We start from the raw sequence: 16,484 nt of genomic DNA, 5'->3' as shown, positions 1-16,484 counted from the left end.
TGTATATTATCTATAGTGAAACAGATCACCAGCCCAGGTTGGATGCATAAGACAAGTGCTCGGGCCTGGTGCACTGGGAAGACCCAGAGGAATCGGGTGGAGAGGGAGGTGGGAGGGGGGATCGGGATGGGGAATACATGTAGCTCCATGGCTGGTTCATGTCAGTGTATGACAAAACCCACTGCAATGTTGTGAAGTAATTAGCCTCCAACTAACAAAAAAAAAAAAAAAAAAAAAGATGTAGTAACTAAGTGCAGTGTGGTATCCTGGGTTGAATCCTGGAATAGAAATGCACGTTAGTGGAAAAGCCAGTGAAATTTGAATAAAGTCTGTGATTTAGCTGAAAAAAAAAAAAAAAAGAATTGTGGTGATAGGAAGTTGTCTTAGCAACACAGGTCAGGAGTATGATTAAATTTCAAGAATAATTGGAACATCAGCATGTTTTCTTCTGTCTCTTGTCTGTCTTCCTCTCTGTGTATGTGCATCATTTTAGAATCTTTCTAGATAAGCTTCATTTCACTTGGTCCCTAACTTTTCCCGAGCTTTGTTTATAAAATAGTTCAGACATTTGAAGAGTGCCTGCCACCTCTTTTCTCAGTTTCATTTTCAAATTTTCTGACAAAGAACTTTGAATGGCCACTTGGTCAGGGAGAAGTATCATGCTATACAACATGACTGGTAAAACTATGAGAATGAATTAAAGGTGAACTGGGGCAGTTAAAAAGGTAGAAGGGGGCAATTTCCAGAAGAAAGAGTAGGAATGATTGAGGTGCCATGTAGGGAAAAACAAGTGTGTGTTTTTGAAGTGATCTTATCTTCAGATTACTTCTGACAGGGAAGACTGAGCTTTGGAAGAACCTCTGAAAGACAGCCTACATTGCACTTTCAGTTAAGGGCAGTATCTTGGTTTAGAGGTCCTCTCCAATCATATCCTAAACTGCTGTTCCGTTGGAATGATGCCAAAGACTGGGCTCACTGCTCAAGTATAGAAAATTGTGGCAAAGAGGCTAGCATGACTTCTGGGTTTTTAATCGAAAAGTTGGTCATACCATTGAATCACTAATCCCAGATTTTATGTATGTACCAGAGATGCAGCTCACTCTCTTTGGGAGCAGAGGTATGACTGGGATTCTTAGAGTTAAATTAAAGCAAATGGCAGTTAGCAGAGCGATTACAGGGAAGAACAGAAATATAACTGGTTCTATTAGCAATCACTCTTAGCTGTCTTGGAAAATCCATCCTGCTTATATGAAAGAGACATTCTGTCTAGATGTATATACCACGTTGCAGTGGCCTGAATTAGCAGCTTAAATGTGTGTTGATCTTTTGCGCTGACCATAAAAACTGTCAGAAAGATTAAAGTCTAACACAGATGTCAGGAAAACCAACAGTTGAGTACGGAATTTGTATGAGGAAAAATAATCTTAAATTTGGAACCTTCTAAAAGAAGGTTTGGAACAAGTTGTGGAAGATGTGGAGAGACTGTTAGAAGGAGCCCTGTGAAAAGTTTTTCATGTCAGAGAAAGATTAGAGTATCAAGCATTCTTTAGTCTGCCTAATTTTTGAGTGATTTGTTTGGGAAAGACAGACTTGTTAATGTTGCATTTTTTGGGGAGGGGGGGAAGAAAAATGTTAGACCAAAAGGCTAATAGAATTATTTGCCAGATGCCCTGTTACAGTAATCCATTGAATAACATACAATTCAGTGAATCCTGATAACTCAGAGTCATATTTACAATGTAGTAGAACTGTTTTAAAATCTATTCCCAGGTTTGATTGATCTGTGAGTATGTGGGACTGGACTTTCCTAGAAGAAGGAATGTAGGAAAGTTTTAGATAAATAGTACAGTTTGCATTTTATTTTTGTCCAGATCTACCAGAGAATATGTTTCCCAGGTGGTTGTTTCTTTATAGTTTTAAAAATATTTAAAATTATAAAAATTTTTTTAAATTTAAAAATATTCATGCATTTCAAAAATTATATGTAATATATAGAGAGATTATTTATAGATTAATAAACACTCATGAAACTGCCATCCAACCAAGAACCAAAATATTATGAATAACTTATCCATACTGTTTCAGTAATAAATTTTATTCCTGTATAAATTTGTCTTTGTATCTGCCTCTTCTTTGTCTTTCTTTCCTTTCTTCCTTCCTCCCCTTTCTTCTTTTCAGTCTTTCTCTCATTGTGTCTTCTCTGGGATCTGAGATTTACCTTCTTTTGAAGAAGATTGCATCCTCTTTAACCCATTTGAATTCTATTTCAAGCTTGTTGGAGGATTTAGAACAGAAGGCATTTATGTCTTACTGTTTTTGATAAAACCCTAATTTCTAAACTGAACTGAATGTCTTTTGGGATGCTTTACTCTTAGTTGTACATAATGATTGCTTTGCATGCTGCTAAATTAAAAGACGCTTACTCCTTGGAAGGAAAGTTATGACCAACCTAGACAGCATATTAAAAAGCAGAGACATTACTTTGCCAACAAAGGTCCGTCTAGTCAAGGCTATGGTTTTTGCAGTGGTCATGTATGGATGTGAGAATTGGACTGTGAAGAAAGCTGAGCGCTGAAAAATTGATGCTTTTGAACTATGGTGTTGGAGAAGACTCTTGAGAGTCCCTTGGATTGCAAGGAGATCCAACCAGTCCATCCTAAAGGAGATCAGTCCTGGGTGTTCATTGGAAGGACTGATGCTGAAGCTGAAACTCCAATACTTTGGCCACCTCATGCGAAGAGTTGACTCACTGGAAAAGACCCTGATGCTGGGAGGCTTTGGGGGCAGGAGGAGAAGGGGATGACAGAGGATGAGATGGCTGGATGGCATCACTGACTCGATGGACATGAATTTGAGTGAACTCCGGGAGTTGGTGATGGACAGCGAGGCCTGGCGTGCTGTGATTCATGGGGTCGCTAAGAGTCAGACACGACTGAGCGACTGTACTGGATTAAACTGAACTGAAAAAAGGTGGTAATAAATGGAAGTGAGACATTGTAAGTAAAGAAACCATTACGTTTTAAAAACCTGTGATTGATAAGGATATGCTTGCCTATAAACATGCCACTTAAGGTTTCTGAAAGAATGTGCATGAGGCATAGTATTCAGACAGATTAGAGAAACCATTCCCTAGAGTAATTAGAAATTCCGTGACATGTTCTAAAAAGTAAATTGAAGTAAAATATATTTTAAAGGCAGAGAGCACCTTTTGTATGATTTCAAGAGGTAGTCATATCCTGTGGTTCTCAAAGTGTGATCACCTGAGCAGCAGCAGCAGCATCACCTGAAAACTTGCATATATGATCTAGGTACTTTGACCTTTGGGTGATCTGATACAGCTAAAGTTTAGAACCACTGCTATGTAGGCTATCTTCATTTATATTAACTAGCTTAGGTTGGCATGGTAATTTGGAGTAATGCTGTGAGAGGGTCTGAATTTTCTATTGCAAGTGACAGAAATCCAGCTTAAGCTAGTTTAAGAAAAAGGGAATTTACAGGCTCCCTCAGCTGAGTTGGAAGATTATTAGGGAAGTTCACAGGTTCAGAGCAGAAACTATAAGAATCAGGGCCATGGAGCTTGTAAAACTGCTTGTTTCTGCATAACTTTGTCATTTTTATAGGCTAGGTTCCTGTGTATGCTTGTCAGGTGGCACAGATGGTCACAGGCAGCTCCAATTTCACATCCTCTGAGAGTAGCAATTCCAGAAAGAGCTGCTGCTTACCATTTCACAAGCCCACTCTTCAGCAGTTAAACTCATTGGAATGAGGGTCAATGACTGGCTTAGCCTGGGTCATAAGTCTATTTCTGGGAGACAGGAGCATAGAAAAGTGTGCCACTGTGTTGTCAGGAGTAGCACACTTTTGGGTTGCTTTCAAATAAGCTTAACAATCTTTGAAGCAGGGCAAGAAATCTAGAAGATTATAGAGTTAGAAAATGGAACATACTCAAACATGTTAGCTACTTTATTGTATTAGAGTGTGGTTAACCACTTCATTAAAGGCTTACAGTGCCGTAATATGAAGTCGATGTTTTAGGTGTCTTATTTTGTATAGAGTTAATTTGTGTCATTATAAAAGCAAATATAATTAGAGAAGTGCAAATGAAAACTACAGTGAGGTACCATCTCACACTGGTCATAATGGCCATCATTAAAAAGTTTACAAATAGAAGATGCTGCAGAGGGTGTATAGAAAAGGGAGCCCTTCAACACTGGTGGCGGGAATGTTGGTTGGTACAGCCACTGTGAAATACAGTGTGGCAGTTCCTCAGAAAACTAAAAACAGAACTGCCATATGATCCAGCAAACCCATTCCTGGGCATATACCCAGACAAAACTACAGTTCACAAAGATACATGCACCCCTGTGTTCATAGCAGCATCATTCACAATAGCCAAAACATGGAAACATCCTAAATGTTCATTGACAAATGAATGGATAACGGTGATGTGGTAACTATATAAAATAGCATACTATTCAGTCATGAAAAAGAATGGAAGGCCATTTGCAGCAACATGGATGCAACTAGAGATTATCATACTGTGAAGTAACTCAGAATGAGAAAGACAAATATCCTATGATTTCACTTATATGTGGAATCTAAAATATGACCCTAGTAAGCCTCTCTACAAAACAGAAAAAGACTCACAGACAGAACAAACTTGTGGCTGCCGAGGGGGAAAGGGTGTAGGGGGAGAGAAAGACAGGGGGTTTGGGATTAGCAGATGTAAACTATTATATATAGGATGGTTAAACAACATGGTCCTACTCTGTAGCAGGGTACTGTATATACAGGGAACTATACTCAATATCCTGTGATAAACCATAATGGAAAAGAATATTTTAAAAAAAAGAATGTATGTATATACCTGAGTCACTTTGCTGTAAGCAGAGACTTGTACATTGTAAAACAACTATACTTCAATAAAAAATTAAATAATAACCTATTACATGAGGAAAAAATAAGCCTTGAGTATAAAAGTAAATATACCCTGTGTTGTTGTTTAGTTGCTAAGTCGTGTCCAGCTCCTATGTGAGTTCATGGACAGTGGCCCACCCGGCTCTTCTGTCTGTGGGATGTCCCAGGCAAGAGTACTGGAGTGGGCTGCCATTTCCTTCTCCGGGGTCTTCCTGACCCAGGGATCAACTTGTGTCTCCTGTTTTGGTAGGTGGGTTCTTTACCACTGAACCACCAGGGATGCCTAAAAAATACACCTTTGACATCTGGAAAATACTGAGAAATAGAAAAAAAAAAAAAATCACCTAATGTTCTGCTCTCCAGAGACAACTACATTTTGGTGAATTTCCTCTGCATATTTTCTTGTAAAGTTATGATCATATTATAATGTTGTTTTTTCTTTGTTTTGATTAGTATTTATTTATAACTTTCTATCAGAGTATAGCAGAAACTTAATCATCTTCTTCAGTATAGATTCCACCAGGATTGTATGGTGTTTATTTTTTTTAAGATTTAATTTTTTAGAGCAGTTTTAGCTTCATAACAAAATTAAGGGGATGGTATGGAAATGTCCCATGTCCTCCCTGCTCCCCATATGTGTTGCCCCCCACCAGAATGGCATATTTTTTAAAATTAATGAATCTACATTGACACATCATAATTACCCAAAGGCCATAGTTTAACATTACCCCTTCACTCTTAGTGAAATTCAAATGTCAAATTCTGTGAAACTGAACAAATGTATAATATGTATTCATCATTATGATATTACACAATATTTTTACTGCCCTAAAAATCCTCTGTGCTCCGTTTGTTCATTCCCTGTCGTCTTCTAGCAACTACTAATCTTTTTATTCTCTTCATAGTTTTACCTCTTCCAGAATATCATATAGTTGGAATTATACAGTATGTAGCCTTTTCAGATTGACTTCTTTCACTTAATAATATTTTTAATTCCTCCATGTTTTTTAATGACTTGATAGCTCATTCCTTTTTTAGCATTGAATAATACTCTGTTGCCTAGATGTATCACAGTTTATCTGTTCACCTACTAAAGGACATCTTGGTTGCTTCCAAGTTTTGCCCATTATAAATAAAGTTGCTATAAAAATATCCATATGCAGGCTTTTGTGGACATAAATTTTCAACTCCTTTGAGTAAATACTAAACATAATTCCTGAATCATATGGTAAGAGTGTATTAAATTTTTTAAGAAACTGCCAAACTGTCTTCCAAATTGACTGTACCATTTTGCAATCCCACCAGCAATGAATGTTGTAGGATTGATGTTAATTTTTAAATCTTGTTTTTCATTTGAATTTACAAGTAAGGAATATGTTCATTTTAAGTTTCTTGACATATAGCACTATCATTAGGTATTTTAAATTTAGTTGTTAAATTTGTTTAATTGTTCATTTGATAGGCAAAAACTGGCTATCTTATTTCAACTTCTTGTGTCCTTGATTACTGATGAGTGAGTTTTTGTTTTGGTGGGTTTAGTTAACTATAGTTCCTCTTTTGTGGCTTTCTGGGTTCTTAACCCACTTATTGGGCTTCCCTGGTGGCTCAGCTGGTAAACAATCTACCTGCATTGCAGGAGACCTGAGTTCAATCCCTGGGTTGGAAAAATCCTCTCGGTAAGGGAACCCACTCCAGTATTCTGGCCTGGAGAATTCCATGGACAGAGGAGCCTGGTGGGCTACAGTCTATGGCGTCGCAAAGAGTTGGATGTGACTGAGTGACTTTCACTTTCAGCCCACCTATCTGCTGATGTCTTGGGTTTTTTATTGATTTGTAGGAGTTCCTTAAATGAGCTCTGTTTTATTTAGTTTCCTAGTTTATAGTTTAGTTTAAAAAATATATAAACCTAAATTATTTTGTGTATTTTAATTCCATCTGGCTTTTGATAGATTGTCTTATTTTTAAGTTTAAAAATTCTCTTTTCAGAGGGCCAGTAACTTTTGCTGTTTTGTTTTTTGTTGATTATGACTCTTTATTTCATCTAGAATAAAGAAATTTTCAAGCTTTTTTGTTAATTTCTGTAGGTGTTTCTTGATTCATTGTGAGGTTTAAGGACGATGAAAGATGACAGAGAAACTTTAATGACAAAATACATTTTAGCAATGAAAAAAATGATAACTTCTTATCTGACAGATCTAAACTTTCTCATCAGAGTTAATGTTTAGACAACATTTCTGGTTAGCCTTCTCTTGGTACAGCAAAAGCATTTGTATTTGCTGGAAATAACATTCATTTATGAAGAAATTATGGCAGAAATCTGTTTAAACAGTGAGAAAATTCTAGACTGTTCAGACAGCCCAGGATTTTGAAAAAAACTTGCGCGTTGGCAAGAGCACAAGAGAGGAAGTGTCTGCATCTGCCACATTCTAGAAGCCTTCCCAAAGAGTTACTGTGAGGCAGCCAAGAGAACAGTGCATTTCACTACTGTGTGGTTCTGGAGGAGGAAACTTAGGAGGACTTCCATCCAGCATGTCAGCTTCTGTGGTGATCTATTTTTATTGAGTCAAGTTAGGCGGAAAATGATGTGTGTATGTGTGGTGTGTGTGTGCGCGTGTGTGAGAGAGAGATTGGGAGTTTTCTAATGTGGCAAATGGTGTGTGTGTGTGTGTGTGTGTGTGTGTGTGTGAGAGAGTGAGTGAGTGAGTGAGTGATAGGGAGTTTTCTAATGTGGACTTGAACCTGTTGCTTTTGGTGAAGTCTGTTGGGGAGAGTCAGAGGTTCCTGCACAAAGAGGAACAGGGTGACAAGTGAGAATAAGCAATGGGTGTCTGTTATTGGGTAAACAGTATTGCAGGGGTAACTTGTTTTCCTGTAAGGTAATAAAGAATAACTTAAAAGTCCATGTTTATGTGGTAAAGAAGGAGCAGGAGAAGAGTGCTAACAGGGCCTTTGGGAAAGCAGAGTAAAATCTGGTTGAAAATCTGCATCTGCCATGAAGAATCCATTCCAGAAAAGACAGACAGACAGAGGGGCTTTACTGCCAGTTTTTGTTTTTTTTTTGCATGCTACAGCTGTGTACTGGGCTAAGGATTTTTTACATGGAACACAGTAGATAAGAGAAAAAACTCAACATTGGGTCCTTTGAGAGAGATTACTAGCCTAAATTGACAGCTTGCTGGCTTAAATACCACACTGTTCACCCATTATGTTCACGATTGGTTCATTTTGAGTAGTTTCACAGTGTTCTTCAGCCATCAATCCCCACAGTATATTTTGGAACATATTCATCACCTCCAAATCTATAGCTTTTAATTGAACTTATTTTAAAATTTAAAGTCATTGTAGGGAAAAGATGACCAAGTTCGGAATTAAGGGGATTAATCAGAAAGCTCTGAAACATTTTGTCCCTTTAAATATATTCTAACATTCTAGAATGTATTTTGGTAGTATTTAAATTAAATTGCTATAATAAAGTGGTATATTTTAATGGGAAATTCATGGCTTAGATCTAGATCACAAAGTAAACTTAATGAAAAAGTGTACTACTCTCCAGTTAATCTAACTGTAGTAGTACCTAAAGAGAAAACAAACAACATTTTTAAGCATATATTATCATGGTGATAGCAAACATGTATATTTTTCTTTTAACATGAACTATCAAGTGAGTACTCTTCTTTGAAAAATAAGATAGTAGCTCTTACTAAGTTATTAAGTCAGTTTACTAGAATAAACAATGTTCTATGGGCAATCTTAAAGTCTGACTTACATTTTATTCATAGGAAAAATAGGTTAGGAAATTTTCCTATCCTTCCTTTTTTTAAATAATGGCCATATTTCTCTTGTAGGTGTGTGAGCCTATAAAATTAAACCTTTGAAGATGATCTGGTATATTTTAGTTGTAGGGATTCTACTTCCCCAGTCTTTGGCCCATCCAGGCTTCTTTACTTCTATTGGTAAGTCTTAATTATTTTGTTATTGTTTTTGTATTTAAAATTTTCCTTTTTTTCATGCTTTTAAATTGATAAAAACACATACATTGTATTTCACAGGGACCGATACATTACTTCAGTCCCTACCCCTCTAAAAGTCTTTCTTTTAAAGTCATTTTTTTCCTTCATATTTAAATATTTAATTTTTTCTGATTGCCACAACTTAGTAAAGCATACAAAAGAAAATTCTCTGGTAGAGTCTACCTGGCAAATCACTTAATGTATATACTTAGTCTTTTGTATTTTCCTATATGCGTACTTTATATGTTTTAAAAGAGGTGTTTTCCTACATCCTGTTGACGAGTTTTACCCTTATGTGATTGTGGAGCTAAATAAAATGCAAGCAAGTATATTTATGACACTTAATTTTGTGATGTAAAATGATGAGTTTTCTCATCCTATTGGGGCTTCCCTAGTGGGAGGAGCCTGGTGGGCTGCCGTCTATAGGGCCGCACAGAGTCGGACACAACTGAAGTGACTTGGCAGCAGGAGTGGCTCAGACAGTAAAGGATCTGCCTGAAATTCAGACATGGGTCGATCCCTGAGTCAGGAAGATCCCCTGGAGAAGGGAATGGCTACCCACTCCAATGTTCTTGCCTGTAGAATCCCATGGACAGAGAAACCTGGTGGGCTACAGTCCATGTGGTCCCTAAGAGACACAATTGTGCATCTTTTTTCTCTCATCCCATTAGGAATAACTAAATATGGATATTTGAATTTCAGTTGTGAAGTATACTTTTTGTTAGTGTGGTCTTTGTCAAATTGAATAAAAATTTAATTCTCAGTACTCTCAAAACCCAAAAAAGATGAGGGGGGAGGTAGGGAAGAAGAAACGTTGATCCTTGGAAAGTAATGTTTTGAAATTAAAAAAAAAAAAAATTCTTCTATGAAAAGACAATTTGTCGATGTGGTCCAAACTTGCAGAATTAAGTAGCTTGAAAATTAGAATTGGACCACATGCTTAGAAAAGTTTGGGGCTTAGTTTTTATTTATTTGGTTTTAAAAAGAAAAAAAAAATGGTGCTCTCTCCAACATATCCGGTTCATGCCTGTTAAGTCCTTTCATTAAATGAAGCATTCTCAATCATTCTTAAATTATTCTAGAAAACTTGTTTCGACAATATGGGTATTTGATAACTTTCTTCTCTTTCTTCTCTTCTAGGTCAGATGACTGATTTGATTCATACTGAAAAAGATCTGGTGACTTCCCTGAAAGACTATATAAAGGCAGAAGAGGACAAATTAGAACAAATAAAAAAGTAAGCCAAGTGTTTTACTTATTATGACTGACTCTACCTGGATGTTTTCTTCCTGGTTAAAACATTCTTTAAGTGAAAATGAAAGCCCTCTGTCAGTCTTAGAAGGCCAGATAAGGGCTAAAATAGGACCACAGAAAACAAAAGTTAGGCCCAATTAAAGACTTCACGTGGAAGAATATGGATTGAGATAAGAGCGTAAATGGATACAGGTAATTGACTGACAGTTTTTTTTTTTAAATAGTTGCTAATGTCTTCTATCCTCCCTAATCAAGCAATTTTCCACTGCTATTTATCCTTTAGTTTTATGGTTGCATTCTGAGATTACAGTGGTAAGTATAGTATTATTTAATTGATATGGTTTTTCTTCAAATGCTGATTTATCTTTAATTGACTCAGGTTCATAGTTAATCCTGACCTGAGAGTTCCTAGCCTTTGTTTAATGAGTAGCTAAGTAGTCAGGTTTTTTTTTTTTAAGATTTATTTATTTATTTTTGGCTGTTCAGGGTCTTCATTGCTTCACTCAGGCTGTCTCTAGTTGCAGTGCACAGGCTTCTCTTGTTGTGTACCTAGGCTCTAGGTGCATGGGCTTCAGTAGTTGTGCATGGGCTTAGTTGCCATTCGGCATGTGGGATTTTCCTGGTGTAGGGATCGAACCTGTGTCCCCTGCGTTGACAGGCAGATTCTCAACCACTGGACTATCAGGGAAGTCCCAGTTTTTCTGTTTTAAAATATAGTTTCTAAGTACTGAGTACAAAATTTTTCTATAAGTGTGATTTAAATGAATATGTAAGTGAATTTGGATTGGGCTGATTTGTACTTTGTAATAATCAATTGTTTGGACTTGTAGGGAAATACATTTTTAGATTCTTACAGAGGGGTCCAATCAACTTTTACTAAGATATGTTACATTTACTATAATCATTTGGGAGAAACAACAAACTAAAAAAGTTTTATGTTTTAATTTTGCCAAATTAGATTTTATCTGTAAAGAATCTTGCTTTTTAAAAATAGGCAAAACACTCTCCTACATAAATCACAGCAAGATCCTGTATGACCCACCTCCCAGAATATTGGAAATAAAAGCAAAAATAAACAAATGGGACCTAATGAAACTTAAAATCTTTTGCACAGCAAAGGAAACTATAAGCAAGGTGAAAAGACAGCCTTCAGAATGGGAGAAAATAATAGCAAACGAAGAAACAGACAAAGGTTTAATCTCAAAAATATACAAGCAACTCCTGCAGCTCAATTCCAGAAAAATAAATGAATGACCCATTCAAAAAATGGGCCAAAGATCTAAACAGACATTTCTCCAAAGAAGACATACAGATGGCTAACAAACACATGAAAAGATGCTCAACATCACTTATTATCAGAGAAATGCAAATCAAAACCACAATGAGGTACCATTACACACCAGTCAGAATGGCTGCTATCCAAAAGTCTACAAGCAATAAATGCTGGAGAGGGTGTGGAGAAAAGGGAACCCTCTTACATTGTTGGTGGGAATGCAAACTAGTACAGCCACTGTGGAGAACAGTGTGGAGATTTCTTAAAAAACTGGAAATAGAACTGCCACATGACCCAGCAATCCCACTCCTGGGCATACACACCAAGGAAACCAGATCTGAAAGAGACACGTGCACCCCAATGTTCACCGCAGCACTGTTTATAATAGCCAGGACATGGAGGCAACCTAGATGCCCATCAGCAGACGAATGGATAAGAAAGCTGTGGTACATATACACAATGGAATATTACTCAGCCATTAAAAAGAATTCATTTGAATCAGTTCTAATGAGATGGATGTAACTGGAGCCCATTATACAGAGTGAAGTAAGCCAGAAAGATAAACACCAATACAGTATACTAACGCATATATATGGAATTTAAAAAGATGGTAACGATAACCCTATATGCAAAACAGAAAGAGAGACGCAGATGTACAGAACAGACTTTTAGACTCTGTGGGAGAAGGCGAGGGTGGGATGTTCTGAGAGAACAGCATTGAAACAAGTATACTATCAAGGGTGAAACAGATCAGCAGCCCAGGTTGGATGCATGAGACGGTGCTCAGGGCTGGTGCACTGGGAAGACCCAGAAGGATGGGATGGGGAGGGAGGCGGGAGGGGGGATCCGGATGGGGAACACATGTAACTCCATGGCTGATTCATGTCAATGTATGGCAAAAACCACTACAATATTGTAAAGTAATTAGCCTCCAACTAATAAAAATAAATGGAAAAAAAATCTTTATAATTTTGCTTAAAAAAACTTTAGGTATGATTTTAACTCAAAAACCTCCTGTTTTGAGTGCTTTACTAAATTATGTTCTTCCTCATTAAGTGTGTATATACTTTATGTATATTCCATTTATGTCTTACATTTTAGATGGGCAGAGAAATTAGATCGGTTAACCAGCACAGCAACAAAAGATCCAGAAGGATTTGTTGGACACCCTGTAAATGCATTCAAATTAATGAAACGTCTGAACACTGAGTGGAGTGAGTTGGAGAATCTGGTCCTTAAGGATATGTCAGATGGTAAGTCAGATGGTAAAACTAACGAGCCAAAAAAAAAAAAAATTTTTGGTATAACCTGTAGAAATGCCAAAATAAGTGATAAATTCAGTTCCCAGAACATCAGGTATTCAGTCTTGTAACTGAATTATTGCTGAAATGTGTTTGATTTGACTGGGGTTATATTAGCCTAGATCCTGAATTCTTGATTTAAAAAAAAATGAGTAAAAACTGAAAACAAAGAGAAATAAAATTTTATTCTTAAAAAAGTAATTTCTACTCTTTGTTTGCTTAACACTGGCCCTTTTTACTTTGAAATATACTAAAGTGAATCTATTATTGGCATATAGCTTCATTTCTGATGGTAATCATTTGCATTTTAGGATTTCCTTCAGATTTTAAAAATTTATGACTAGTTCTTTATCTTCTAATCAATTATTAATGTACCGGGAGTGGTACTGATAAGGGAAAACATTAGCTGTGTTTTACCTAGTCCTTTGAAGCTTAGGATTGTTTTGTTTAACATAAACTATAAATTTAAAACTGAGACTGCAAACAGTAGTAATGAATGTCCTTCTCAATGAAACAATAAAATTGTAGTTGGAGTAATGAGATGTTTTAGATATTTAAGTAACATATACAGAAAACTAAGTCTGAAGTTTAAGGAAGTAAAGGTATTATTCTGCTTAGTACATAGTATTTATTTGTTGAATGATTGAAGATGGCAAAAAAAAGAAAAAAAAAAAGAACTGAGCCAGCTGTGTAGGTGAAATACTCCAAGGGGGCTTTCAAGTGTTTGTGAGCAGTAAACCAAATTATTATGCATAGGACAGGAAAACCTTGCTAAGAAAAATTAAGACAAGCACTTATAAATATTTTGACATGAGAAGGAAATACCTGTGGTCATTTGCTCTCATATAACACCATGAGAATATTTTTAAGGTCATATATATTCATATATATATGCATTTGTATACATATATACATGTTTATTTTTTAAAAAAAACCTCAAGTAACAACCTGTATGACCTAAGTGTTTTTAAAATAAGATAAGCCTTAAGACTTTGGTATTTTAATCCATGGTAGTACCCCATAATGCCATAGTAGATATAAATTTTCTCTTATTGGAGAGGATTTTAAGCAACTTCTAGGAGACTTTTTTTGAGGCATAAAAAACATTACAGGTCTCTGTAAAACTTGCTTGTACAAATTGTGTGGATTTTGTGACTTAAAACTAAAGAATATGCTTAATGTGAACTTAGACCTCTTCAGCTAGTTGTTTATTTGCACATTTCAATTAACATAAAAATACCTGGCCTTCTGATGATCAGAGTGTGCATAGTTGATTATAAGTAAATGAGAATGGAGGGAAGTCTCATGCCTAACTTTGATCTGCAGATGATGACACATATATTATTCACATTGTAAATCACTTTTTGTTTCTGTTGTATTGGTTTATTAAGGAAGTATTTAGCACCCGTTTTCCTTCGGAGTTATGTGTATGCCCTTGTGCTTAGTTGCCCAGTTGTGTCCGACTCTTTACGACCCTTTGGACTGTATAGCCTGCCAGGCTCCTCCGTTCATGGGATTTTTTTCCTTAATATATATATTTTATTGAATTATGGTTGATTTACAGTGTTTCAGGTACACAGCAAGGTGATTCATTTATATGTATGCATATATTATTTTTGAAATTATTTTCCATTATAGATTTTTACAAGATATTGACTATAGTTCCTTGTATTATACAGTAAACCTTTGTTGCTTGTTGTATATCTGTATTTTTTAGTTAGAAATTTAGCGTTTTATTCATAGTAACTAAAAGTGTAATCAAAATGTCATATATTTTTTAATTAGGCAAAATTTCATAAGTTTTCTAAAATACATATATTACACATATATATGTATACAAAAACTTTACTACTATACTTGATAAAGCCTTGAGAATATTAAAAAAAAAAAGAGATGGGGAAATTGGAAAACATAATCTATAAGTGAAATGGGAGCACTGAATATAAAATAGAAAAAGTGAAACAAACTAAATAAAAGTAAAAGATCATCATGTAGTTTCCATGGAATGTTTTTTAGGCAAGAATGCTGGAGGAGTTGCCATTTTCCTCCTCCAGGGGATCTTGCTGATCAGGGATCAAATTCCTGTGTCTCCTCCTTTGAAGGCAAATTCTTAACCTGCTGAGCCATCAGGGGAGCCCTAGGAGTTACACAGTTATCAGTAATTAGTTTCTGAATTTGATTTTTGCTATATTTTATGTAAAACATTTTAAAATTAATATTAGGATTTAGGTAGAGCAAACCTTGATTGATGAACACGATATTTAATAAATGAGCTTAAAGAATTCCACCAAACTATATATTTACACATTTGTGTGATATGTGGCACATGGAAGAAGAAAATAGAACTTTAAGAGCATACATTTTATCTGAAAATCTAATTTATTGCCAGTGAATATGGTTTTCAAGTCTTTAAATCTGTTTGCTTGTCAAGCTTCAAGCTTAGCAGAGGCTATACTGTGTAACTGAAACCTATTCATATAGATATAATTTATGCAGTGACCTCAGATTACATAAAGTGAAGTCGCTCAGTCGTGTCTGACTCTGCGATCCCATGGACTGTAGTCTACCAGGCTCCTCTGTCCATGGGATTTTCCAGGAAACAGTATTGGAGTGGGTTGCCATTTCCTTCTCCAGGGATCTTCCTGACCCAGGGATCGAACCCAGGTCTCCTGCATTGCAGGCAGACGCTTTACCCTCTGAGCCACCAGGGAAGCCCTGTTGCCAGATTACATAAGCAACATTAAAAATGGTCTGGGAAGATTTAACAAGTTAGAGGTATATGAAATCTCATTCAGTGTATTTAATTTTTTCTTGTTACACATGATATAGTGGAAAATTATAATAATATAGATTTAAAAAATCTTTATAAGACTTATATTGGAAATTAAAAGTCTGTGAGGGTCTAGAGTCTTTTTTCTTCCTATTTTATTGAGATATAATTGACATATGGTACTATAGAAGTTTAAAGTGTACAGTACAATGATTTGACTTACACACATTATGGAATGATTATCACAGTTAATTAGTGAACATTCATCATCCCATGTAGTTACAAAATTTAAAAAATAGAAAAAATGTTTTTCCTTGTAATGAGAACTCTAAGGATGTACTTTTTTTATGTAGCAGTGTTAATTATATTTATCATGTTGTACATTACATCCTCTGTACTTATTTATCTTATACCTGAAACTTTGTGCCTTTTGCCTGCCTTCCTCCAAATCCCCTATACCCCTACCACCTGCCTCTGATAACCACAATCCTGATCTCTTTTTGTGTGAGTTTTATTTTGAAATATAACTGACCTACAACACTATGTTAGTTCCTGTTATACAACATATTGATCCTATATTTCTGTGTCTTTCAAAATGATCACCATGAGAAGTCTAGGTATGAAATGTCATTACCGTACAAATATATTATGTAGTTATCAACTATATTCCCTACATTGTACATTTCAAACTTGTGTCTAAATCTTTATTTGCTCCTCTATTTTAAGGTTTTATCTCTAACCTAACCATTCAGAGACAGTACTTCCCTAATGATGAAGATCAGGTTGGGGCAGCCAAAGCTCTGTTGCGTCTCCAGGACACCTACAATTTGGATACAGATACCATCTCAAAGGGTGATCTTCCAGGTAAGAATTCTTGTAGCCTATGAAAAAATCCATCTCCTGGCTTCTCTGTTCAGTCCATTAGGAAACTATTAATATAAGGAGACTTCAGTTATTAA

General features: G+C 35.9%; 1 protein-coding gene across 2 annotated transcripts in view; it reads left to right on the top strand.

Annotated features, from left to right (window-relative positions):
- Positions 1 to 16,484, top strand: part of P4HA1 (prolyl 4-hydroxylase subunit alpha 1) — a 95,106-nt gene that overhangs the window by 14,892 nt on the left and 63,730 nt on the right. For both annotated transcript variants that reach the window (XM_065922557.1, XM_065922556.1), the window contains exons 2-5: positions 8,763 to 8,870; positions 10,068 to 10,164; positions 12,556 to 12,707; positions 16,252 to 16,389. In XM_065922557.1, coding sequence (XP_065778629.1) covers positions 8,795 to 8,870; positions 10,068 to 10,164; positions 12,556 to 12,707; positions 16,252 to 16,389 — 463 coding nt within the window. In that variant the 5' untranslated portion in view covers positions 8,763 to 8,794. The remainder of the gene's footprint in view (positions 1 to 8,762; positions 8,871 to 10,067; positions 10,165 to 12,555; positions 12,708 to 16,251; positions 16,390 to 16,484) is intronic.

The sequence above is a fragment of the Muntiacus reevesi genome, chromosome 2 (assembly GCF_963930625.1).
Source record: "Muntiacus reevesi chromosome 2, mMunRee1.1, whole genome shotgun sequence".
Taxonomy (NCBI): domain Eukaryota; kingdom Metazoa; phylum Chordata; class Mammalia; order Artiodactyla; family Cervidae; genus Muntiacus; species Muntiacus reevesi.
This window is presented reverse-complemented; position numbering and strand designations above follow the sequence as displayed.